A 26,838-nucleotide genomic window follows, 5' to 3' on the forward strand; every position below is an offset into this window, starting at 1 on the left:
GACACGGACGCAACTCTCTACATAGTCAGGGCATGGGGTTAATATGGTATTGCATGATGATTAGTATTGTACAAGTGTTTGACTTCTGCATTTGCATTTTTGAAATTTACTGGAGCCCCGAAAGCATAAAGAGTAGTAGCCGTTTTAATATATGTATTTTATCCTCATTAATCAATCAGAAACTTTGGGATATATCTTATCAGAAATCTGCTTCTTTCTAATCCTGGATTGATCTTTCATTGTGAAAAGTCTTAATTTACAGATAAAATGTGACTTCAGTGAGGACAGATTTTCCCATTACTGAGATAGATGACAGTTGGTGCTCATAAAGTTCTATGGAGAAGTGTAACTGTCATTTCTGGAGAACTTGTAGCGGAATGTCGGTGTTCCACTAGCTCCTCCTCCTTCTCCTTCTCCTCCTCCATAGAAGTCTTAAAGCACCAACTGTCATCTCCTATCTCCATAATGGTAGAATCTGTCTTAACTGAATATATTATACCTGTGAACTGAAAGTGAAAGATCAGGAGGAGAAAGAGGCTGATTTCTCTGATCAGATGATATATTACAAAGTTGAATACTTTAATCTGTTCTATGGATTTTCTTAAATAAAAATGTAAAAACTTTTTAATACCTTACATTCCAAACTAAGGAATGCGAAGATAAGACAGATTTATATTATTTGTTCCATTGTGGTCTGGTTGTGTGCCGGGCCCCATACACATGCGACAAAGGTCAGCTGAACCTGTCGATATTGGTGGGATTTAGAACATAGATCACCGGATCATGTCTATTTGGAAAGCCACTTTTTGGGATAAATCTTGCTCTTTTAAGATGATTTTTTTCTGTCCCGTTGAGATGTCAGCATGCGCTTGTTTTGTATCCCTGCCCCCCATGGCCATAATACCATAAACAGCTCGCGTGTACGGCATTATTATTGGACGCCGCGCTCGTTAGCGTAGGAGGAAGGCCCGGCGCGCACAAACCTAATATGACACGCTCCCTCATAAATACAATGTTTGCTCCTACACAGCCTTCACGCACCGTACAATTTGTTCTACCAATTTATACATAATTACTTGGAGCCCATATAATTAATTGAGAAGCCTAACAAGTTATTAACTTCTTGTTGCCATGGTTCCCACCTTTCACCTAACGTGATGCCAGATACTCAGAAAGCAGCCTATGGATTATAATTTGGCATTTTGTGTAGTTGTGATGTCCTTATTAATTAGTCTTTATTCTACTTGTTCTCAAGATTTTTTTTTTTTCTGTTTTATTGTTAAACTTTAGTTTTTTCTAAACTTTTATTTCAGTTTTAAAGCGGTACTCCCCGAAGTCTTATTCCCTCCCAGGCTGCTGTCATCAGAAAATAATCCACGGCTTAGTTTTTATGATATTTTTTTTTTGTGTGTAGTTTTTTTCTATGTTCTGATGCACATTGATAAAGTTGGTCTCGTAGGATATAACCCCTCGCATGCCATTGTCAGACAGAGAGGGGGGTGGTGGCAATGTTAATTTCTTACTATTGTTGCCTGTCAGTATGTTTCTAGTTAAATTATTTGAACTCTTTTGGAGGGGGGGCAATTTTATCTATTTATTTTTTTATTTTAAGAGGACCTTTCACCAAAATTTTCATGTCGAACTGGTCCTCAGCAGACCCGAGTGTGATTGACGTCTTTTAGCGCTCATCCTAAGTCAGGTGACAAGGGTCGACATTGACTTTTAGGATTGCTACTTCCTGTAGATGGCGCTACAGTTCTAGTCCTCTCCCTCTCTGAAGAGACAATTTGCATATTTCCCAGAGGAGCATTGCGGCTTTAAGTCTCCTCATCTCGACATGCTTAACATGTCACTCTCCGCAAGGAGAAATGTTACTTCTTGGATCTGTCAGACGCCTCTCACACGGCCAAACCACATCTCACACTTGGCACTGAAACACAGTGGCTGCAAATTGAGATTCTGGTTTTGGCTTTGATCCTAAGTCATGTGACAAGGCTCGTTAACTAACCCCCTTTCCGACGTTGGGCGTAATAGTATGCCCATATCGGAATCCCTCCCTTTGATGCGGGCTCCAGCGCTGAGCCCACATCTTTCCCAGCACATGTCAGCTGTTTTGAACAGCTGACATGTGCCTCTAACAGCCGTGGGTGGAATGGCGATCCACCCACGTCTGTTAAATGCCGCTGTCAATCTCTGATAGCGGCATAAAACTCGCGCTTCCAGTAAGCGTACCGGAAATCCCGCCCATCGGTGACCCCATCACGTGACTGAGGGTCACCGATGGGTTGACATGACAACCAGAGGTCTCCATCAGACCTCTATGGTTGCCATAGCCGGATTGCTATGAGCGCCACCCAGTGGTCGGCGCTCCTAGCAAGTGAGAATTTCTGCTACATACAGGCGATCTGATCATCGCCTCTATGTAGCTGAGCCGATCAGACAACTGCAGCCTCTAATCTCCCATGGAGACTATTGAAGCATGCCAAAATAAAAAAAAATAAAAAATGTTTTTAAAAATATTAAAAAGTTCAAATCACCCCCCTTTCGCCCCATTCAAAATAAAACTTAAAAAAATCAAATATACCCAAATTTGGTATCGCTGCATTCAGAATCGCCCGATCTATCACTATAAAAAAGAGTTAACCTGATCGCTAAATTGCGTAATCGCTACATTACAATAAAATGCAATAACGGGCGATCAAAAGAACGTATCTGCACCTAAAGGGTATCAATAAAAACGCCAGCTCGGCACGCAAAAAATAAGCTCTCACCCGACCCTAGATCACGAAAAATTGAAACTTTTTTTTTTAGCCAAAGTTTGGATTTTTTTTTCACCACTTAAATAGGAACCTAGACATGTTTGGTGTCTGTGAACTCGTAATGACCTGGAGTTCATGTAGAAAAATACATGAAGCCTGATATTATGGTCGTGTCCAGTTTTTGGTAGCATTTGGTTTAAAAGGCAGAATGTAATATACTCGGAACAATACTGGGCCTCATAATGCCCCTATACTAAACAAGTGGGGTACAGCAGTCTGACAGGTCCCCCTTTTAAATTAGTATAAGTTATGGGGCATTTCCAAGCTTCGACATAAGTAACAGCATGGTTGCTCATTTACCTAGGGGCGAATATCACATATGCTGTATTGATGGCTCTATATCATTGGTGTCATCTGGATGAGTTTCGCCACGTTTCTGACTCTGTTCACACTACTGTAGTAGCTTCCACTTACAAATGAACCGTTACACCTTGACTAGAGATAAGCAAATACATTAGCAGGATCCAGGTCCAGCAGTTGGGTCAGTATCCCAGTCCAGCGGCTGGGTCAGTATCCCATTCATGCTGGACCTGCCGCCATCCCCGGCTACTGTTTTGTTTAACCAACGTGAGCTTCCTCCTTCTACTATGACATTGTGCCAGGCCGCTTAATCAAAAGAGGAGCCGCGGAAGCCGGCGGTCAGGAGGAGGTTGCAGAGTTCCCATCCTGCGGCTGCAGAATACTGACCAGGGTCTTGCAAATGTATTTGCTCACCTCTGTTTGTGCTTCGTTCATGTTCCGGTTGATTTAGACCCTCACTGATAGTTCCTATTGCCGTTATTGGGGTTCCTTGCAGTTCTTTCATTTATGTGGAGTGTGTTCTCCATCGTTATCTTTTTATTCAATTTCTTTAAGGCTGAGTAAAATTTACGCCTGAAAAATAATCTATCTAATCCTTGTATAAAGGAGAAACAACCTGTCCAGTACGAAACTGCTGCTGAGTCCTCAGATATCCACGGACAGCGACGAGGTGGAGCCGCAGTCCCGGCTCGGCGTGTGTAACCGGGAAATAGTCCGCCGGGGCGCCCTCATCCTCTTCTGTGACTATGTGGTGAGTATCATTTGTGACCTCACTAAGAAGCTGACTACTGTATCACTGATCACAGTTCAGGGGCTTTGTGCGGAGAGGATACAGCTTTAGTCAGAACCTGTGAAGGCGTCGTGGCGCCTATAGATATCTATATTGTACAGATCAAAGAAAATGAATGAGGATTGCCATTGTCTTGCTGCTGAAAAAAAAATGATTCCTTGAAGAGTTAATCAGTTTACTTTCATGGTATGGCGCCACGTAGTGTTAAGTGTCTAGCAATAGGCACAGTGTCCAGCTGAGCTCAGTGCTGGTGGACTCACATGCTCAGTCACTCCCCTCACAGCCTGGTCCGCAGAACGATCCTCTGTTCACCGTCGAGCAAATAAAATAAATCGCTTCCTGCCTGCTTGTCAGGAAAGGAGCAGAGCCTGTGTGATAGGAAGGTTTAGGAGGTTTCTTCTGCAGGACAAGTAACAAGGAACTACCTTGTCATCTGCCAGGAGGGGAAGGAGACTGATTCTGTCCAGAGCCTGAATCCTGTAATGCAAATTAGTATTAATTTCGGGTATGAAAATAAGTGATAACCCTTTCTTTTGTGTTTTAGTGTCAGAATCTGCACGATTCGGAGCATCTGACCTGGCTGATTGTGAACCACGTGCAGGATCTGATCAACTTATCACATGAACCCCCGGTGCAGGATTTCATTAGCGCAATACACAGGAATTCTGCTGCCAGCGGCCTTTTCATCCAGGCCATCCAGTCCCGCTGTGAGAACTTAGCAACAGTAAGTATCTTAATTCTCTCTTTGCCCCATAAGGAAACCTGCTGTGTGCTATTACATTATCCACAACACAAAGGAATTATGCATGCAGCTTCCAGTGCCAAACAGAAGTGTTCAACTCTGGGCACAGTTCATAATAAACAGGAAGCAGCTCTCACACGGTTCTCCGCAGCTCTCACAAACAGACCCTGGCCTGTCTCAGCTGCAGCTCACATTTTGGCTGGTCTCTCACTAGTAGCACTCTGAACATTGCTCAACATGCAGCATAATGACTCTCCATGAAGCTACTTCCTGCTTCTTAGAAAAACACTGCAGATACATCTAATCAAGCACTGCAGAACTGGGATTTAACCCTGTCCTTCCCAGCTATGATACAATGGGTGAAACTCAATATTTGCAGTGAAATGTTATCTGTGTGAGAATTTTTCCCTATTCATCCAAAAAACATTTGTGAGGTCAGACACTGATGTTGGGGAGAGGCCGGGCTCATAATCTCAATTTTTGTAGGTTGGGGATGTGATCTGAGTTTTCTGTGGCTGGACATCAGAGTTGTCAGAAACTTCAAGAAGTTAAACTAGCTGTAGAAAAATATAAAAGCAACCACACACTGTAGATAAGAGCAATGCGATTTGTTTTGCCCTAGTTAGCATTCACTCCGGTGTTCCATGGCAGCTGGTACTAACTTCTGCCTCCGGCATCCTCAGCACGGCACCGTTGGCGCTTACTTAGATGGTGCCGTGTGTTGAATCATCTACTGAAATGGCAGGACCAGGTCAGTAATCTGTGGCTGTCAGAACTGCTTCCTATCTCTCTACATCTACCTCTCTTCTTTTGATTAGTTAACCTGCATCGTGCCACAACAATGATGTCGCTCCATGCTGGTTAATCAAATGAATAGCGATTGGGTAAAAGGCGTTTCTCCTACGCCTCATTGGGGGACACAGACCGTGGGTGTATGCTGCTTGCCACTAGGAGGACACTAAGTGATACAAAGAAAGTGATCTCCTCCCCTGCAGTATACACCCTCTGCTGGCCCTCAGCTAACCAGTTCTTGCTTAGTGTCTGTAGGAGGCACTTGGGTCTGTTTTCAGACCCCAACTTTCTTATTTTAATTTTTATTTTTATTTTTCTGTAAATTTTTATTTTTTATTCAACGGAGTGAAGGGGGCGACGGATCCTTTTTTATGGGACCCGCTCTCCCCCGAACCAGCAACAGGCGAGCACGGCGAGTATACCTCCCCGTCCCTCTCCTGCGACGTTGGAGCACGCCAATTTTTACTGGGGCAACGGGTTTCCATCTTTGGTCCCGATTTCCCTTCCCCCTGCAAGACGGCGAGCACATAGAGCCTGGCTCTCATGTTCCTCTCCGGGGGCCCGACATACAAGGCCCACATTACATGGCGTTGCATACTTGCGGCTAGAGCCCAAAGGGATTACAGAAGAGGATGAGGATGGAGCGCGCAGGTACAGGGGGACCTGCATTACAGGACTGTGAGTATATCAGGAGTTCCCCTCCTGCGCTCCGGATCGCTTTGCGGCCGCGCCGCCGCACACCGCCGAGCAGGCCAAAAATTTAGTCCCCGGCTTCTCAGCTGGTGTAGGCCGCAGTGGGCAGATCCCTCCCACGGCCGTAACCCCGCCCCCTATATCGGCGCTTCTCGTCTGGGACGAGAGGCGCCCTGCAGATCTCGGGGGCCATTCTTCCTCACGCTGCCTGCGTGGAAGATGCGGTCCTGGGGGTGCCACTGGCCGGTACGCCAGCGGCAATCATTCGGCGCGCGGCCCGCCGACGCGCTCCACCGGCAGGCTCCAAAAATTTAGTCCCCGGCTTTTGCAGCCGGACTAGGCCGCAGTTGAAATCCCTTTCAGGGGCGAAGGTGCCTTCATGGTCCCGATGGGAGGAACTTCGTGGATGTACAGAAGCCCCCCTCCATAGTCCGGGCAGCCCCCACTATCCCACCACTGTGAAAGCAGATGGCACAAGGAGGCGGACGTTTCCTCTCCACCTCCCTAAGAAAGGGATGATGGATTGAGGTTTATCTCTCTATCCCTGCACCGTCCACGCTGCAATACCCGACATCCGCGGCGGCTCCATGCCGGGACGCGCACCGTTGGTAAGTGGATCCTGCCAGCAATGGGCTTCTGCAGCGGGATATTGACAGGCAGTCTCAGACTTCCCTGTGGCCACCTCCCTGAGGTAACGCTCCAGCCGGCTAACAAATTTAGCTCCCGGCTTCGGCCGATGTGTAGTCCGCACCCCAGAAGCGCACTGTGTCGTTTCCTGGCGCTTAGCGCCTGACGCGGAAGCGCTCAATTTTCTCGAGCAACGGGTGACCACCCCTAACTTCTACGCTGTCGCCGGCTGCAGAAATTTACGCCCCGGCTGGGGCCTATTCATGGAAGTTTCGAGGCTCCGCCCACGTCGTGCCTGTGGCTCCGCCCCCTGAATTGGCGCTTCTCGCTCGCTGCGAGATTTTACCTAAACCCGCATGACCAGTATTCCTGGTCTTAAAGTCACACGACCAGTATTCTCTGGTCTTAACCCCTTCACCCCCGGAGCTTTTTCCGTTTTCGTTTTTCGCTCCCCTCCTTCCCAGAGCCATAACTTTTTTATTTTTCCGTCAATTTGGCCATGTGAGGGCTTATTTTTTGCGGGACGAGTTGTACTTTTGAACGACATCATTGGTTTTACCATGTCTTGTACTAGAAAACGGGAAAAAAATTCCAAGTGCAGTGAAATTGCAAAAAAAGTGCAATCCCACACTTGTTTTTTGCTTGCCTATTTTGCTAGGTTCACTAAATGCTAAAACTGACCTGCCATTATGATTCTCCAGGTCACTACGAGTTCATAGACACCTAACATGACTAGGTTATTTTTCACCTAACTGGTGAAAAAAAATTCCAAACTTTGCAAAAAACAAAACAAAACAAAATTGCGCCATTTTCCGATACTCGTAGCGTCTCCATTTTTCGTGATCTGGGGTCAGGTGAGGGCTTATTTTTTGCGTGCCGAGCTGGCATTTTTAATGATAGCATTTTGGTGCAGATACGTTCTTTTGATCGCCCGTTATTGCATTTTAATGCAATGTCGTGGCGACCAAAAAAACGTATTTCTGGCGTTTCGATTTTTTTTCTCATTACGCCGTTTAGCGATCAGGTTAATGCTTTTTTTTTATTGATAGATCGGGCGATTCTGAACGCGGCGATACCAAATATGTGTAGGTTGGGGGTTTTTTTTATTGATTTATTTTGATTGGGGCGAAAGGGGGGTGATTTAAACTTTTATATTTTTTTTTATTTTTTTCACATTTTTTTTTACTTTATTTTTTAACTTTTACCATGCTTCTATAGCCTCCATGGGAGGCTAGAAGCAGGCACAGCCCGATCGGCTCTGCTACATAACAGCGATCATCAGATCGCTGTTATGTAGCTAAAATGCAGGTGTGCTGTGAGCGCCGACCACAGGGGGGCGCTCACAGCCACCGGCGATCAGTAACCATAGAGGTCTCCAGGACCTCTATGGTTACAATGTACAAGCATCGCCGACCCCCGATCATGTGACGGGGGTCGGCGATGCGCTCATATCCGGCCGCACGGCCGGATGCGGTAGTTAAATGCCGCTGTCTGCGTTTGACAGCGGCATTTAACTAGTTAATAGCGGCGGGTGATCGCGATTTCACCCGCCGCTATTGCGCGCACATGTCAGCTGTAAAAAACAGCTGACATGTCGCGACTTTGATGTGCGCTCACCGCCGGAGCGCACATCAAAGCGGGGGTCCCGACATGTGACGTACTATACCGTCACATGTCGGGAAGGGGTTAAAGGCACGTGACCAGTATTCCCTGGTCTTAAAGGCACGTGACCAGTATTCCCTGGTCTTAAAGGCACGTGACCAGTATTCCCTGGTCTTAAAGGCACGTGACCAGTATTCCCTGGTCTTAAGGGTACGTGACCAGAATTCCTGGGTTTTAAAGACACGGGACCAGTAAGTATCCCCGGGTCTTAAAGGCACACGTCCAGTATTCCCTGGTCTTAAAGGCACGTGACCAGTATTCCCTGGTCTTAAAGGCACGTGACCAGTATTCCCTGGTCTTAAAGGCACGTGACCAGTATTCCCTGGTCTTAAAGGCACGTGACCAGTATTCCCTGGTCTTAAAGGCGCGTGACCAGTATTCCCTGGTCTTAAGGGCGCGTGACCAGAATTCCTGGGTTTTAAAGACACGGGACCAGTAAGTATCCCCGGGTCTTAAAGGCACACGTCCAGTATTCCCTGGTCTTAAAGGCACACGTCCAGTATTCCCTGGTCTTAAAGGCACACGACCAGTATTCCCTGGTCTTAAAGGCGCACGACCAGTATTCCCTGGTCTTAAAGGCACACGACCAGCATTCTCTGGTCTTAAAGCCACACGACCAGTAATCCCTGGTCTTAAAGGCACACGACCAGTATTCCCTGGTCTTAAAGGCACACAACCAGTATTCCCTGGTCTTAAAGGCACACGACCAGTATTCCCTGGTCTTAAAGGCACACGACCAGTATTCCCTGGTCTTAAAGGCACACGACCAGTTTTCCCTGGTCTTAGAGGCACACGACCAGTATTCCCTGGTCTTGAGGGCACCATGACCAATCCGAAACTGGTCATAAATGAGGAGCCCTCTGCCGCTGATCCCAGTTTATCCCAGTGTAACTAGTTCCTCAGCCTAAACTCCCTCGTAGAGCTTTTGCCATCCAGTCCGGATATGCGATTCACTGGACAGAAGCCTCTACGTGGGACGCTATGCCTGGTCTGATTTTTAAGGGCGACAGGCACTTTAAAGGGCGCCGGTCTCCCCACACCATCAACAGACGGGCACTCGAAGGTCCAGGCCTAACGCCAGACAACCTGTCCTGTCCACCCGGAGACCTGCACTCTGTGGATGTACAGAGGCATCCTTTTTTCGGGCGTCTGAGCACCCCCCTCTGCATCACCAAGGCGAATTTCCCTCTCCACTTCCTTGTTAAGAGGATGGTGGATCGAGGCTCCTAATTTTTAACTCTGCAATGACCTGCTGGAAGCAGCGGCGCATTCTGCCACTCGGCAGATTAACCGGGTACAATCTCCTGTGGTTTACCTACCAGTATCCCTGCCCGATATGTCCTCAATTAAAAATGCCACGATCTGTCAAATAGCACATCTGGTTTGTTCCGTTTGGCAGCTACGGGTCCAGCCCTTTAACCTCCTCATCCGCCGCATGGATTGCTAGAGCAACGGTCTCCTGCTTGGAGTCCTTAACTACTTTGATTCACACCAGTATCCCTTTCCTGAAGACAGTTCAGCTGGTCAATCATATTTTTGAGCGGGAGACTAACGAAGAATCGTACGTTCCCGCAGCCCCGACTAACAGTGAAAGGGTTGTCCAGGACAGTCTAGATCTAAGGGATCTTGGTTCCTAAAAGGGGGAACGATAAGTAGGACCGATCCCAGACCTCAAACTTCTAACAATCTTTTCACAAAATTCTTCTTCTTCTTCGAATGGAGTCTCATCCGCTCAGCCATTACTTCAACAAAAAAGGTGCAGTTTCTGGCATCCATCGACATTCGGGATGCCTAACCTCTTCAAAAATTCCTTTGCTTTTCCATTCGTGAACAGCATTTAAGTCACGACCTTGTTCTTCGGCCTTGCTACCGCATCCAGGGTGTTCGCAAGGGTCATGGCGGCTGTCATCTTGCACCTAGAGGCGTGGTCGTCTTACCCTGTTTGACCGACTGTTTACCCACCCTTGCAGGACTACGCTAAGTCGTCTATATCACTTGCGATACCCTCTCACCTGGGCTGGTGGCTAGACTTAGACAACTCCTCATTTCCAGCCCAACAGATATCCTTTTTGAGGATGATCCAGTATTCTTCCAGAAGGGTGGTAAATCTCCCTCCAGACAAGGTCATGGTTTTTCAACAGGGAGCTCGCGCTCTTGCTCATTCATCCCCTCATTTCATTCGATTTGCTGGGAGGGTTCCGAAAAAAAAAACAAAAAAAAAAAACGGAGACGACAATGGAAGCAGTTTCCTTTGCTCCGTTAGTTTTCAGCAAGTCAAGCAGCCTTTCAGACGATAGTCTCTGAGCTCCTTCTTCATCCGGAGTTTTTTCTCCCGGTTCCATGGTTACTAGTAACTTCCAATGCCAGTCCTCTTCTCCCGATCATTGCTCTGGAGATCTCAAGGGTAGTCCTATAGTAGGTCCACTCCTTATGGCGCGTCAACCCATCCGAATTCAATTGGACAACGCCACGGCTGTGTCATACGTCAATCATCTAGCGAGTACCCACGTTCAAGCACCATGGCCAAAGTACCTCACATGGGCCGAGATCTATCACTCGGTGATCTTGGCAGTACATATCCCAGGAGTAGAACTCTGGGCTGCGAACATATTTAGCCGTCAGGGTTTCACCTCAAGTGAGTGGGAACTTCATCGGAAGTATTCCATCAGACCCGCCTTCACTGGAGCTCTACAGTTGTAGCTCGGATGGCGTCCTGACTGATCGCCTGTGTACTGGAGTTTGTTGTTCGGCCTCGAGATCCAGGAGCCTTCGCACTGCATGCTCCGGTTATTCTGTGGTACCAGTTTCCACTTCCAAAAGCTTTTCAGAAGCAGAAAGGGCCCCAGTGATCCTCGGAAATCCGCACTGACCACGTCAGTTCGCTTGCGGAGCTGGTAGCTTTCTGTCTTTCTGCAACAAAACTGCAAGTAGGGACCACCTCGCAGGATGTTTTTCACATGTAGTTCTTCCCTATTGCATACCGTTAGATCATTGGGATCTATTCTATTAGGGAAGGTTGCCCCCTTTTCTCTCGGCGATATCCTCATCCTGACGAGTCTTCGGTGCTAACGGGTCTTTTCAGACTTTTTTCTCTTATTTCCTTCAAGGCAAGGTTGTCCTCAAGCCTTCCCTGTCCCTAGTTACCAAGGTGGTATTGTATTACTACTGTCATGAGGGCATAGTTCTTCCCTCATCTTTTTTGGCACCACTCCACAAAATGGAATGAGGTCCCCATATTCCGGACAGAGCAAGTGCTCTGAGTAGGTATGTCTTGAGGACGGCGTCCTTCCGAAGGATGGACACTGTATCTTGGGTTTCCTACCGGTAAGAGGAAGGCTTCCTGACTTTTACAGGAAGGGTTTGGCCGTCTCCACCGGCCATTTAGCCTGGTGTATTTTTTCACCATCCAGGAGTCCTTCCGTGTTAGATGGCAGCCTATTTCCCCGTCTATCGTGGGTTCCAGGCACCAGGCGTCAACAAGACACGCCTGCAAGCTTGCGGATTCGTCCAGTCCGCATGCATTCTTGAAGCATTATAATTCCCAGACTTCCACAGATGTGACTCTGGGCAGGCGGACTCTGCAGGCTGCGGTGGCGCACTTGTAAGTAGCAGTTACACAGAGCCTGATCTGACGTTGTCCCCACCCAGGGACTGCTTTGGTACGTCCCACGGTCTGTGTCCCCCAATGAGGCGTAGGAGAAAAGGAGATTTTTGTTTACTTACCGTAAAATCTTTTTCTCCGAGCCAATCATTGGGGGACACAGCTCCCACCCTAGTATTGGCTTATGCTTGTTTTTACAATCCGATATGCTATACTCTCATATATAATATGACATGCTGTAAGCTAATATGTTGTTACTGATCTCCTACTGCTTTTTGCACCGAACTGGTTAGCTGAGGGCCAGCAGGAGGGTGTATACTGCAGGGGAGGAGCTAACTTTCTTTGTATCACTTAGTGTCCTCCTAGTGGCAAGCAGCATAACACCCACGGTCTGTGTCCCCCAATGATTGGCTCGGAGAAAAAGATTTTACGGTAAGTAAACAAAAATCTCCTTTTCTCTGGACTCCTGCTTGAAGGCCACCGATTACTGACCTGGCCACTTCACCGCCTTTTGCAAATTGAGTCTCACCATCTTTAGTACTGGGCACAGAAGTGAATGCCAGACTGTACGGTACCCCACCCAGGGCAACACAAAAGTAAGGATCGGCTAGCTTAGAGGGAAAAAGCACATCCAGTTGGTCATCTGAGCTATTAAATACCCTGTGGCTCCAGCCCTTTTGCTCCAGTGGCCTTATTTTTTTGTCCTGCAGCAATGACATTGCATTTTGTATTGTAAGAAACGGCTGATTTGTCCCCAGTTCAGTTTCCATACAAGCTTTGTGAGCTTTCATTGATACTCGGTGCACAACAGGCATAAAGTAGCCTAGGAGAAGGCTCAATGAACGTATTGGTTTCCATCTTGTTGGAAGGGCACGCCAGCTGCCAGCAGGGCCTTTGTTTTATAGGTTACTGCTTTGTAAAGCCAAGTAATGAGTCTGCCCTTTCCACTGTTCATTGTGCCAGAACAAGTCCTCTGCGGGTTTTACTGCTCCGTATTCCAGCTACAACCTCCTTTACATTAGCCGGGAAAAGCCAGCATTGTGCAAGTTACATGGGTCTGCCAGGATTAGAATTAGGGAAAGACCGGCTAGACTTTTACATCCACTATATTTTATACATGCTGTCCATCTTTCCTGAGAAACCCCCCACCCTAAAAGACCACTTTTCCGTGCATTTTTTGGGTGGTTGTTTCTTTGAGGTTTCGCTGTACATAACAAGACGCTAATAGTCCTTTTCTTTTTTCCATTAGCCGACTTCCCTGAAGAAAACTCTGCAGTGTCTGGAAGGCATTCATCTCAGCCAGTCGGGCGCCGTGCTGATGCTGTATATCGACAAGCTCCTGTGCACGCCGTTCCGTGTGCTGGCCCGCATGGTGGACACGCTGGCGTGTCGCAGGGTCGAAATGCTGCTGGCTGCTACTCCGCAGGTAAAGGGAAAATATCTGCCTGATGGGAATTAGTTCTCCCATGACGGGCAAAGACATGGAGATGGACCTACTTAGGAATTGGTATGAGCGCGTGTTAGGTAATGAGACAGTGCTGGTCTACCTTATGGGCCCTATGGGACTTTAGAGAGTGTGCATCACCTTAAAAGAAGAAAAATTGCAAAGTGATAATTTTTGCAATTTATTACAAATCCTCTCCGTTCTCAAGATTACTGTTCATTGCCTACGCCGTAGGCCACCTCTGCACTCTTATCAGGGGGCTCATTTTCTAGGCAAGGAGCGCAGCGCTTCCAATCTCTTGACTTTAGAGACTGCACTGTAGCTGGAAGGATGGCTTCAGCGCCCCCGCTCTTCTCCGCAAAACTGCCACATATAACAGCCTGGGAAAGCCCAAAATTACACTGTTTGCCCGAAGCATTAATCATCAGGCCCGCAATCAGGGAACGGTATGCTCCTATAAGGCTGAACGTGGAATAAACCCTTTATATTGGCTTCCTAATTCCACAGTTTGATTGAGCATCTTTGGTATGTACTGGAAAAACATGTGAAATCCATGAACGCCTCACCAAGCGTTCGGCCATTTTTATTTGTCCAGGTTTCTACAGATCTCTAGCTGTGTATAAACACAAGACATCACACACATCCCCATTGCTTACTCCTGCGCTGGATTGCCAGGCCGTTGGATCAGTGATTTGTTAGCAATGGGAACTGCATCTGTAGCCCTGAGGATGGTGGCAGTCATCTGGGTAGTCCCGGGACAGTTTCCCTGACTCGTTTCTGCAACAGCTCTGAACGCATTTAGCACCATGTAGGACACAGAATCTAATGTACCAGAATATTAAATACCGGGTTTAAAGGGTTATTCTCATCTTGCAAATGATATTCCATTACTTGATGATTTGGCCCATTATGAAGGGGCTCCAGATCTGATTCAGTAATGTGGTTCCTTCACTATTTCTCCAAAGCCGGGTCATGCCGAAGTATTCTGCACAGTAGATCTCCAGGAAAATAAGTGTCGGCAGCCTCTTCAGTGTCAGGATTTTTCGGTAGCGTTTCACAACCTTTCCTTTAGTAATTTATACCTTTGACATTGTAATCTGGAAGTGTTGACTTATTTCCTTACAGAACAGCGTGTGCCAGTTGCCTATGGATGATTTGGACAAGATGCAGGAGTATCTGCAGAGCAGCGGATTAGCACAAAGGTAATCTGGGAACATAGAGAGCAGCGTGTGCTGGGCTGCTCCTGTGTGACACATCTATGACCCATCCATTGATCGCCTTAGTATGAGTCCATTCCACCTCTAAGACTTTTGGATGAGCAGGGACCCAAGAATCACTCCATAGAGGTGCTCTCCCCATGGACGTCAAAGAGCCAAGAAAGCGTCAAATCTTTTCACGAGCTTTCTGATTACCGCAATGCATTAAAAATTATCTTATTCTTCCATCTTTTCGATTTTCAGGCACCAAAGACTTTTTTCTCTGCTGGACAGATTTCGGTCGACCGTGGCACCAGATACAGTCAGCCCGTTACCTTTAGTCACCTCCCACCCGCTGGACGGGAAAAATCAGCCACGGCTGGAGACGTTGGAAGCTGATGAGGTGAGCTTATCACTGCTGCAAAGGACGAGACGCTAGATTTCTAAAATTTGGATTATAACTAGAGATGAAACCCCATAACCTGGCGCATACTTGAAGGGAAACCTTTACTCGTCAGTGTCCCTTGTTCTGGAGCGTTGCTGCCCGTGGATCCATTGTGTAAGCAGCAGATGAAGCTGCCATGTACGTTCACCCATGCCTCTCTCCGGTCATCCCCTATGCCCGCACATACTTAGATGCAGGCGGTGCAATCTCCTGTATCTGCGCACGCAGGACCGGTGTTGGCGACGATTATCGAACGCCAAGTTATAGGTTTATTCCTCTCCTATGTTTTATTATTTGCAGTAATGCTGATGAAATGTGTTCATTTTCTTTTTCCACCTTTCCTCACAGGCTTGGTACGTGTCTCTGGTGCGGTCACAGTGTTACTCGCACTCTGATTCTGCGCTGCTGGAAGGAGCAGAATTGGTGAATAGGATCCCTGCTTCGGAGCGTCTTCCCTTTATGGCCAGCAAGGTATGACCGACGTGACTGTGTCCCTCCTCCACTGCAAGGAGCGCTCCCTCCATAATGGTCTTGCAGTCTAAACAACCTTCCGATGAAGGAGCAACACGCTCAGTCGTCGGGTGAAATGATCTTTTCTGCTGCACCAAAGTGAATCGTTCTCAGCGACGCGTCATCCCGTGTGAACAGGACACACACACTGCCAGAGACCACGCATTGAATAATCTCTTACTCATCTTTCAGTGCGCATCGTTATCTAGGTTTTCCCAATGTAAACTAAAGCCACCACGATTACCTGCTCTATTGCTGCTGCACCTAAGCCGCCAAGTGCCCCTGCATATTGCAAAAAATATCTTCTACAAATCTGGCAAACGGCGCCGTTCGGTCCGAAGGTCGTATTTTTTATTTATTTTTTTTCAGTGCGGCTTCAATATTCAGCTGCCATCCTTCTAGCTTGGTTGATGTGGTTGACGCGCCCTACGTCAATCACAGGTCACTGCGAATCTTGCGCTTGCGGCATTACAGCACAGGCTCCCTTTGCCCTACAAAGTCCTGTAGTGTGCCAGCAACTATTAGCAGAAGTGAAGTCGGCACATTCGCATGTAGGGCAGCAGAGCAAAGTGCGCCAGTTCAGGCCTTCATCTGCGAAGGCATAAGATTCGCAGCGATCTATGGGTGACATAGGACTACATGTAAGCCTCAGATAACGCTTAGCCAAACCCCATTACAGCCTGCACACCAAGTTCTCCCAAAGCAGAAGTAAGCCGCAAGGACAAGCCCTACAATTTCATGTCAAATTTGCGTGAGACAGACTGCGTCCTCCTGGAGGAGCGCTACATGACATACTTTTCTATCAGGATGCATTATTCTAAAAAGTCTCTTCCAGCTGAGAATTGGCAAGAATATTTCTTAGGCTACTTTCACACTAGCGTTAACTGCAATCCGCCGCAATGCGTCGTTTTGCCGAAAAAAACGCATCCTGCAAAAGTGCTTGCAGGATGCGTTTTTTCCCCATAGACTAACATTAAGCGACGGATTGACACACGTCGCAACCGTCGTGCGACGGTTGCGCCGTGTTGTGGCGGACCGTCGGGACCAAAAAACGCTACATGTAACGTTTTTTGCTCACGACGGTCCGCTTTTTCCGACCGCGCATGCGCGGCCGGAACTCCGCCCCCACCTCCCCGCACTTCCCCGCACCTCACAATGGGGCAGCGGATGCGCTGGAAAAATGCATCTGCTGCCCCCGTTGTGCGGCGGAGACAACGCTAGCGTCAGGGACCTCACCCCGACGCTAGTGTGAAAGTAGCCTTACAATCTGCAAATGTATTCTTTGTTTCCCACTTATGTACTGGCATATAATAAAGCTGCAGGCGGCGATGTTCTATCACTGAATAACTCAACAAAGACCTGAACAGTTGCTGCGTCTTCTTTCCAGAACTAAGTACATTAACCTAACATGATCTTTCCCTCCCATTGTAGGAGTTTAACTTGAGCCTGCTCGCCCCTTGTCTGTCCCTGGGAGTGAACCAGATGGTAGTGGATCAGAACAGCACTTTCTTTGAAACCACAAGATCTGTGACTCTGGATCTCATCTCACAGACTGTTCGGCAGCTCCCGGACACTCACCAGCTCTATCGGCCTCTGCAGCCCTTGGATGGAAGCTCCTACTGGGAGAAGCTGGGCATGGTGTTAGGTAATTAGCACGTCACCAAGTCTCACATCCGTGTAAAGAGGGGAGACCTAAGGCATTTCACAGTGTAAAAAAAAAATCCCCCCAAAAAAATCAGTCTCCGTTCTTGCTGTCCACTGCCTGTTAAGTGTTATCTTTGACAGAAGCAAAAGGGAAGGCAGAGAGACAAACTGCATTCAGGCATAAGAGAGAGGGGTCGGCTTTGTATTCAGGGCAATTAAGCTATTGGACAATGTAAGGAGCAATGAATGCTGGGAAGTTGGGTTAAGGAAATTCCAGCACTTACAGTGCTGGCAGAATGCTGATAAAAATAACTTGCCCTGTCATATAGAGTAAATTGCAAATTCCAGCACCTATTGTGCTGGCAGGATGATAATTAAAGGGAACCACCCACTCAAGTAGATTTGATGGCAAAATTCAGCACCTATTGTGCTTTCAGAATGATAATGAAAGCGAGCAATCCAATCAAGTAGAGGGAATTTTGAAGTTCAGCACCTATTGTGCTAGCAGAATGATAATAAAAAGTAACAACCATTGAAGTAGATTAGATATCAAAGTCCAGCAACTACTGCGCTGGCAGTATGATAATGAAGAGGAGCAAGCTACTCAAATATAGTAGATGGCAAGTTACACAGCGTGAGAAAGGACTGTTCCTGGACATATTGTGCTGGTATGTGCACGAACGGCAGCTCTGCTCTAACTTGTTGTGGAGGAGACTGTTTTTCCTGCAGCAATTATGTAACAAGGACAATAATGTGTCACGTTTCCTTGTCTGTGAGCTTTGAGCAGGAGAGCATAGATTATAATGGGTACGTGTTATATTTGTGACAAAAAACAGATGCCACACGTTCAGGAAACATGGACATGTGAAGGAGGCCTAACTCAGACTGTACATGTGTAAATGGAATAGATAAAAATAATGGAATAAGAAGTGATGATTGAAAAAGATCTTTGTAATGATCATCGGGGGTCTGTGAATAAGCCACCAATATAGTAAAGAACTGTGCGGGTCCGAGGTGTTCTGTTCATTGTGCCGTTCACACCCTGATAACTGCGACCATGTTCTTCTCTTTGGATTAGGCGATCCTGAAGTCTACTACTGTCTGGTCACCCTCTGTCGAGTGCTGGCGCAGTATCTGCTGTCTCTACCAAAAATCCCTCCCTCCTTTCATATAAACCAAGAGAAGGAAGCTGAGATGGTGAAGTTTGTGGTGATGTCCATGGAGGTAATCCATGCTGCGCTGGTTATTTTCTCCTCTCTTCTGTGATCCGTGTGTGACTCGGTTTCTCTCCGCAGGCAGTGTCCTGGCACTTTGTACATGAGCAGGTCCCGTTGAGCGTGGACCTCCAGGCTGTGCTGGATTGCTGCTGTCTGACCCTCCAGCAGCCTGTGCTGTGGAGCCTGCTGGCCTCCGCCGAGTACATGACCCACGCCTGTTCCCTCATCAGCTGCACGCGCTTCATTATCGAGGCTGGTAAGTGAGGGCCGACTCCTGATCTCACCCGCTGCTTCTCACACAGTTCTTCAATAACTTTCCGCCTTTTAACAAGTCTAGTTCTATGCAGATTCATTGCATCCTATACGGTACTGTGCAAAAGATGTAGACAGGTGTGGGAGAAAAGCTGGAAAGTAAGAATGCTTTAAAAAAAAATAGATGTGCTAATAGCTTATTTTGTATCAATTAACAAAATGCAAAGTGAATGAACAAAAGAGGAATCTCTAAATCATCAATATTTGGTGTGACTTTCATTTGGTGTGTTGATGGCACTGCTGGACATCTTTAATTCTCCTGATGTGTCTTTCATCTGCTGCACTAAGTTTCCTCGGCATCTACAGTCCTCAACTTTGCCCATTTCTTGGTTCTTCTTCAAAAGCGTTTGAGCATCACCTCGTCAAACCCCCCAGTCTGCTTTGAAATCTTTTCTTGGGGGACACCTGGTTGATGCAGTATAACTACCTTTTCTCTTGTTCATGTGCTTAGTCTTGCCATGGTGTATCACATGTAACTGTCTTCTACAATGTCACCTGGGTAGCAGAGTTTCGCTGTTCTTCTGCCAGTTTTAAGCCTCCTACGCCTGTTTCTGTTTCGGTTAATGACTGAATCATTATCACCTGTTTCATAACTCATACACCTGACTATAATCCTAAAGGCATAAACAGCTGACAGCTATGAACATTGCCTTAAACTATTACAAATTGCTGTATCTTTTTTTTCTTTTTTTGACGGTGTGAGTCCTATGGAGAATCCATCAACCGTAACCCCTCCACTCGCCAAAAAAAAAAAACAAACCCTAAACTAAAAAGCCGTTAAAGTGTTTAAAATCCCCAAATCCTAATTTGTTATTAATATACTTTTACTATGACGTCTACCACGGGGTTCAGATATCTCTGCCAGTCCAACTGTGCATCCAGGTATGTTTTACCATGAGGAGGAAGCTCACGCTCACCCTGCCATTCCCTCCGTGTCACCATGTTGAGCCTTGATGTGCGCAAAGAGGGTGGTCTGGCTTATTTCCATATCTAAGCCAGACCGCTTGTGTGCATCAGTCAGGACAGAGAAGAGGGGGCTGGCTTGGATATTACACATAGCCTGGCAGCCAGCTCCTTTCAGGCAAACCACACAGACAGTGAGAATGGGGTCATTAATAAATGTATTAAATGACCCCATTCTCACTGTCTGCAGTCACTACTAGGGGACCTTTCGACGTTTGCTCACTTGTCTCACTCTGGGACTGGGATCCAGAGTTGCAGTCACATTTTCAGTGTGCTGGCAACACCTACAGGACACAGAGCGAGAAATCTAGGCTAATAATTGATCTAATGTTCCTTACAGGAACCCAAGTAATGATATCCTGTAGAGAAGGGAGGTTCATCATCTCTTACGTTGCAGACAGTAGAGCTACACAGGACACGCCATCTTTTATTTGTTTTTTTTTCTGCATAACGTTACGTAGAAGCGACTACAATCTTCTTGGTGTAACACATCGCAGTGGTTGACGTGGTCCTCTACGTTGGGTGTTGACAGGTTGGCAGGTTTTATTAAATGGCCGGGTATATATGGACCATCAATGTCGGGTTAAGATGCTCTTTTTCCGAATAAGCTGATCGTGGATGTGTTTTCCTTTGCGCGAGAAAGCGATGGACAGTCACCTCTAACAGTGGCTATTCTCCCTGGTACATAAAAGGATAAGGCCCACTGAAATTCATAATGCTTGATACTTCTTTCCCCCAATATCAGCTGTCAAAAGTCTCCCAAACCATTGGCTTTCAGCCCCTCCAAAATCATCCGATTCGTCAGACATTAATCAAACGTGCCGTTGCGGCATCCTTCTGTGGCTTCACCTCTCTCCCACCGGCTCGGTGTCTTGTACAATGTAATTGTGTGATCCACATGACGAGCGCTAATGATTCCCGGGAAGACGTCGTCTGAACATTACCTTGTCATGTTTAATTCAGGCACCCGACCATGAGGATTGTCACATTCTGGGAATAGATTAAGCGTTCATTCTCTCAGAAAAAGGCTTTGCTAGGAGGTTAAAATCTGCAATTAACAGTTTGTCTTTCAGCTAATTCCCATGGACTCTAACGTCATGCAGAATAATGGCGTTTCCCGTTACCAGCGATGGCAGACACTTAAAGGATCATTTCTTCTCCTCCATCCTTTCTTTTTGGGCCTTTCTGCTTTCTTGCTTTTACTTGTGAACTGTATGAATCTTAAAAGGATTCTTATTACTGAAAAGTACTTCAAACTTTTGATTTCCCACCCAACCTGACCATCTGTGCTTGGTAAGACGCTTCTGCACTGTGGGCGATATAGGTATGACAGAGCAGAGGTCATCCTTATCTCCCTGCTCAAAGAGGGGGGTTTCTAAACCCTCCCATGAGGGACCCTTGCCAAATCATGGAATAGTGATTTTTAATTTTTGATCTCCATTGCAGAAATAATACATTTGTAAAGTTTATTTGCTGATTTTTCGCTTAAGACCAAGGAGGCATTAGCAGAGATACTTTTGTGCGTGTTTACTTTTCCCTTTGCGTGACTTTGCCCAATCATAGGCAGAAAGTGTCATGCAGGGGTAAAATTAATAAATAACACCCCCCCCCCAGAGAATGCTTGCTTTGCATTAGACATGTAATGACACACAGCCCTGCCCTCCTTAATGATCTTATCGCCGACAGCCAGAGCTGTGTGTTATTACAAATGCCCCTTGCAGCTCTCCTCTCACAGGTCTGTGGGCTCTGCTCTATTCCTCCTCCTTCCCCTTCCCCACACTGACTTCCGTGAAACAAAATGTTACCAATGCTTCTACTGACACACAGCTCTGCTCTACTCCCCTCTCACTGACAGTGCTGTGGGATGAGCGCTGCAGATCGAGAGTTGGCTGTAATGACACACAGCTCTACTGCCACGCTTGTAATCACAGTGGATATCGGCAGTGAGGAGAGCAGAGCTTATTATATGTGTCTCTTCAGGTCTCACACTGAGAGAGCCTGCTGTCACATTCTCCGAGGAAGTGTTTTTGCTTTTACCCTGTATGATGCCTCTTGCTTATAATTGGTTAACGTCATGCAGGATCTGTTATCGCCTTCTTCGTCTTAAGAGAAAATTAGCATATAACCCTTACAGGCTAATATCTCTGCAATGGAGATGAAAAAAAAACAGTTTTTCTCAGCACTGCAGCCAGTATTCCATGATGTGAACCATGCTAATACTGGTGAAAGGTCACCGCTCTGTGTGGTGTAACCGCTCCCCTGGCACTGACTGACAGCTCGATCAGCATTGGAGCCGGCTGTCAGTCAGAGCCGGGGGCTCAGTTACAGATGCAGCTCTCTATGCACAGAACGGTGACTGAAACCGTATTGGCGTTGCCCCACTACTGAAAGAGCAAGGCTGCCTTGGTGCATAAAGTTAATTTCCTCCTGGCAGCGGGGCGCTCAGATTAACAGCATTCTTTTACATAACCAGTTCCCTTTAAACAACGGGTCTTTTCCTGATGACCCAGTCTCTAACAGCTTAGACCCATTTGGCACGCTGTTGTTTTTTTTGTTGCTTACATTACAGCATTATTTACAAGGGTATTTGTGGGATATGTGCACATTTATAGATTATATACAAGGCTCTTCAGGACCTTTTATGCTCTTTAGTTGCAGTCAAACCTGGGGAGCAACTTCTGAGCCCTGAAAGGAATAAGAACAGTTCATCAGATGAGACCGCAGTAGAGGAAGGTGAATCGGGTACGTGATGTGTAACATTTATCGATAGCGGGATAGCTAGAATTACTGTTTTATTGTGACTTCAGGATTGTGCCACCATTCACTTGACTTTCTCACACTTCCGGTGACATCTCAGCCCTTAGCCTGGGTGTGGTTCCAATGAGCGTGTACAGTCTATTCCCTCTTGCTTTCCTCGTCACTTGGTTACAGTCTCCAATGCTCCTGTGAGCTGACACACATATAGTGTATAGCGCTGACCGGTGCAGCTGGCCGGCTGGAGACTAGCGGGGAGGAATAATGGGAAGAGCTGTTGCTGGCTTACATGCCAGCGGTAGACCGGCTGGTGGTTATAGCCATTGAGGATGGGAATTTGACACTGGGTGACTGTAGTGTGTCATAAATCCCTTCTATTTTACTTTCATTCTACTTTTTAGGTGCCGCATTCGTCAAGACCGCCTGCTTGATGATGTCGGAGATGGTGGATTCCCTGCAGAGTGTTTTGTTGTTTGGGCACAAGAGAAATGGAAACATAGCCGCATTCCTCACGCCGGTGTTCAGAAATATAATCATCAGCTTGGCCAGATTACCCATAGTTAACAGCTATACTAGAGTACCCCCGCTGGTGAGTGTACCCCGGCTAATCACAAGAAAGACTTATCTTTAATTCTGTTATTATTAAAACAAAGGTGAAAGCAGCATTAGCATAAGGATCCGTTAATGTAACCGTGCCGATCTGTGCAGGCTCTCACTGCCGTCAGGACACGGGTCCTGATAGTATAGACATAGCTACATCCTTCTGATGCAGAGGACGTCGGGGTGGTGCGGTGGACGTCGGGGTGGTGCGGTGGACGTCGGGGCAGCACGGTTGGCGTCCGGGCAGAGCAGTAGACGTCCTTGTAACTCATGCATTAAACATGGTTCCCACTTAGATGCCTCTTCTGCACCTCTGTCTCCAGTCTCTGGCACGTGTTTGGAACCTGTAAAGAAAAATAATTTTACGTAATGTGAAAGTAATAAGTTGATTAGTGATATTTTTCTGAGCAGTGGACCTTACTATATAGTGACTTGCTGCTAGCTTCTCATCGGTGTCATCCAGGCCTGAACTTCCTTAGAAGTTTTCTAGTAGAAGAAATTCAGCTTATATTTCACTTTAAGGGTATGTTTCCACGTTCAGGAAACGCTGCTTGTTTGACGCTGCGCAGAGCTGCAGCGTCAAACAAGCAGCGTCCAGATGTTCCAGCATAGTGGAGGGGATTTGACGAAATCCCGTCTCCACTATGCGTGGAAACCCGCACGCGGCGGCCCTGCGACTCCGGACATGCTGCGCGTCTTTTCAGATCGCAGCATGTCCGTACACCTTGCGGGGACGCAGCGTCCCCGCAAGGCATATCACAGGGCGCTATGGGACAGAGCGATCATCCCGGATGTGAAGAGTTAACACATCCGGCATGATCGCGTCCCAGAAAGGGGACGGGGCTTAGCGCCGAGCGGCTTCGCCGCTGCGGCGATACCGCCGGCCATCCTGAACGTGGAGTCATACCCTAACACGTTCAGTATTTGGTCAGTATTTTACATCAGTATTTGTAGCCAAAACCAGGAGTGGAACAATGAGAGGAAAAGTATAATAGAAACACGTCACCACTTCTGTATCTAACACCTACTCCTGGTTTTGTCTTACAAATATTGATCAAAAAGCTAAACGTGTGAATGTGGCCTTACAATTTGGTGTTTGTTCCCTTCTGAGGTGTGGAAGCTCGGCTGGTCCCCCAAGACGGGAGGAGAGTTTGGAACATCGCTCCCTGAAATCCCGGTTGAGTTTTTGCAAGAAAAGGAAGTATTCAAAGAGTTTATATACCGCATAAACACCCTGGGTAAGAAGCAAACGTCCATTATCTATTCTCTCCTTGTTTTATTCTGTCACTTGAAGGAAATGTGTCGTCACAAAATGCACTTTTGATTAAACAAATGTTTTTTTATCTTTTTATGCCGTTTAACAATATTAAAAATAAAAATTGAACATCTTTTTCACTTTAAACACTGGAGATTTTTATCTGATAATGTCTTGTTTCAGGAAATGCACATGTACATTTATTAGAGGAAGAGGTGAGCTGTGACATCACCTATTGTGACTGGTGGAGCCACATTTATTAGGGGAGGAGGTGCGCTGTAACATCACACAGTGGCGTAGGAAGGGGGGGCGGGCCGCCCCGGGCGGCACAATGCCGGGGGCGGGTCCGACCCAGAGAGGAGGAGGAGGAAGGAAAAAAAAAAAAAAAGAGAGACGCTGGCCCTTTAAATCTTCGGGCGGTGCCGACCGCCGCCACGACCAGGCCCCCCCCCGATACCAGCGCTGGCATTGGGCCCCCCGTTCTAATACTCACCTCTCCTAGTTCCTGCAGCGTCTTCGGCGCCCTCTGACTCTGCGATGTCTCAGGGCAGAGGGTGCGATGACGTCATCACTGCGCGCTCAGCCTCTCTGTCCTGAGAGTTGCAGAGCCGGAGAGACGCTGAGTGCACCGGACCTGCGCTGGGAACGGGAGAGGTGAGGATTTTACTTTTTTTTTTTTTTTCTCTTTATGTCTGACTCAGACACACTGGGGGGTAATATGCTGGACACACTGGGGCAGATTGCTGGACACACTGGGGCAGATTGCTGGACACACTGGGGCAGATAGATTGCTGGACACACTGTCTGGGGGCAATGCTGGACACACTGGGGCAATGCTGGAGACCCTGGGGCAGATTGCTCGACACACTGGGGCAATGCTGCACACACTGGGGCAATGCTGGACACTGGGGCAGATTGCTGGACACACTGGGGCAATGCTGGACACTGGGGCAGATTGCTGGACACACTGGGGGCAATGCTGGACACTGGGGCAGATTGCTGGACACACTGGGGGCAATGCTGGACACTGGGGCAGATTGCTGGACACACTGGGGGCAATGCTGGACACTGGGGCAGATTGCTGGACACACTGGGGGCAATGCTGGACACTGGGGCAGATTGCTGGACACACTGGGGCAATGCTGAACACTGCGCCTGTGCGGCCGCCCTGCTTGTGAATCCCAGCCCCGCACTCTGCATAATGCATAACACACTGCAGGGCTGGGATTACCAAGGTGGGTGGCCGCACAGGCGCAGTCTGCAAGCCTGGCTGTGACGTCAGACGGCCAGAGCTCTCTGCGCCTGCACCAAACAGCGATACACAGCGCAGGCGCCGGATTTCATGGGTAAACAGCGCTGAGGGGGCGGTGCCTGGCGTTGAGTGACGGCAATGGGGGGGCGCCAAACTCGGGTACAGCCCCGGCGGCAAAAGCTCTAGCTACGCCAGTGACATCACATATTATGAATTGAATGGTGGGTCCTGTTAGCTACAGTATATAGAGGTGTTATCTGTCATTGTACAGGAGGAGGAGGTGAGCTGTGATATCTATTGTGAATGGAGGATCCTGTGTAATCTACTGTATATAGAGGTATTATCATTGTACAGGAGGAGGAGGTGAGCTGTGACATCACCTATTGTGAATGGTGGATCCTGTGTTATCTACTGTATATAGAGGTGTTATCAGTCGTACAGGAGGAGGAGGTGAGCTGTGATATCACCTATTGTGAATGGTGGATCCTGTTATTTACTGTATATAGAGGTGTTATCAGTGATTTTACAGGAGGAGGAGGTGAGCTGTGACATCACCTATTGTAAATGGTGGATCCTGTGTTATCTACTGTATATAGAGGTGTTATCTGTCATTGTACAGGAGGAGGAGGTGAGCTGTGACATCACCTATTGTGAATGGTGGATCCTGTGTCAACTACCTTAAAACATTTTTTAAATGTTTAATGAAAATAATGATTTTTGGTACTCACCATAAAATCTATTTCTTAGAGCCTTCGTTGGGGGACACGGGGAATCGTAGGTGTATGCTTCTACCACTAGGAGGCTGACACTAGGCAAAAAAGCTGGCTCTTCCTCCCCAGCAGTGTACACCTACAGACTGGCAGGAAGCTAATCAGTTAGTGAGAAAGCAGGCATAGACAACAAAGGAACAGAAAGGAAGGGTGCTGTGTCCCCCATTGAAGGCTCAGAGAAAGATTTTACTGCGAGTACCCAAAATCCTCTTGTCTGTATGGCTTCGTTGGTGGACACTGGGAACCATGGGACGTCCAAAAGCATTTCTACTCTGTAAAACTTGGGAGAACGTGTGAACTGAAGACCAGGTAGCTGCCTTGTAAACTTGCAGAGCGGAGGCATGATGACATACAGCCCAGGAAGCCCTCACCTCCCAATTATAATGAGCTGTAACCCGGGGAGGAAGCGTTCTGAGTTTTGCCCGATACTCTTCCAAAATTGTGGGACAG

At 47.3% G+C, this 26,838-nt stretch overlaps 1 protein-coding gene across 3 annotated transcripts in view; it reads left to right on the forward strand.

Moving 5' to 3' along the window:
• HTT (huntingtin) overlaps window positions 1–26,838 on the forward strand; it is a 192,780-nt gene that overhangs the window by 139,647 nt on the left and 26,295 nt on the right. For all 3 annotated transcript variants that reach the window (XM_077280055.1, XM_077280053.1, XM_077280056.1), the window contains 12 exons: window positions 3,726–3,870; window positions 4,454–4,633; window positions 13,276–13,452; window positions 14,596–14,672; window positions 14,931–15,069; window positions 15,460–15,582; window positions 17,053–17,266; window positions 18,344–18,489; window positions 18,561–18,738; window positions 22,410–22,499; window positions 22,913–23,100; window positions 24,223–24,349. In XM_077280055.1, coding sequence (XP_077136170.1) covers window positions 3,726–3,870; window positions 4,454–4,633; window positions 13,276–13,452; window positions 14,596–14,672; window positions 14,931–15,069; window positions 15,460–15,582; window positions 17,053–17,266; window positions 18,344–18,489; window positions 18,561–18,738; window positions 22,410–22,499; window positions 22,913–23,100; window positions 24,223–24,349 — 1,784 coding nt within the window. The remainder of the gene's footprint in view (window positions 1–3,725; window positions 3,871–4,453; window positions 4,634–13,275; window positions 13,453–14,595; window positions 14,673–14,930; window positions 15,070–15,459; window positions 15,583–17,052; window positions 17,267–18,343; window positions 18,490–18,560; window positions 18,739–22,409; window positions 22,500–22,912; window positions 23,101–24,222; window positions 24,350–26,838) is intronic.

Source organism: Ranitomeya variabilis, chromosome 1, assembly GCF_051348905.1.
Source record: "Ranitomeya variabilis isolate aRanVar5 chromosome 1, aRanVar5.hap1, whole genome shotgun sequence".
In the NCBI taxonomy this organism is placed as follows: domain Eukaryota; kingdom Metazoa; phylum Chordata; class Amphibia; order Anura; family Dendrobatidae; genus Ranitomeya; species Ranitomeya variabilis.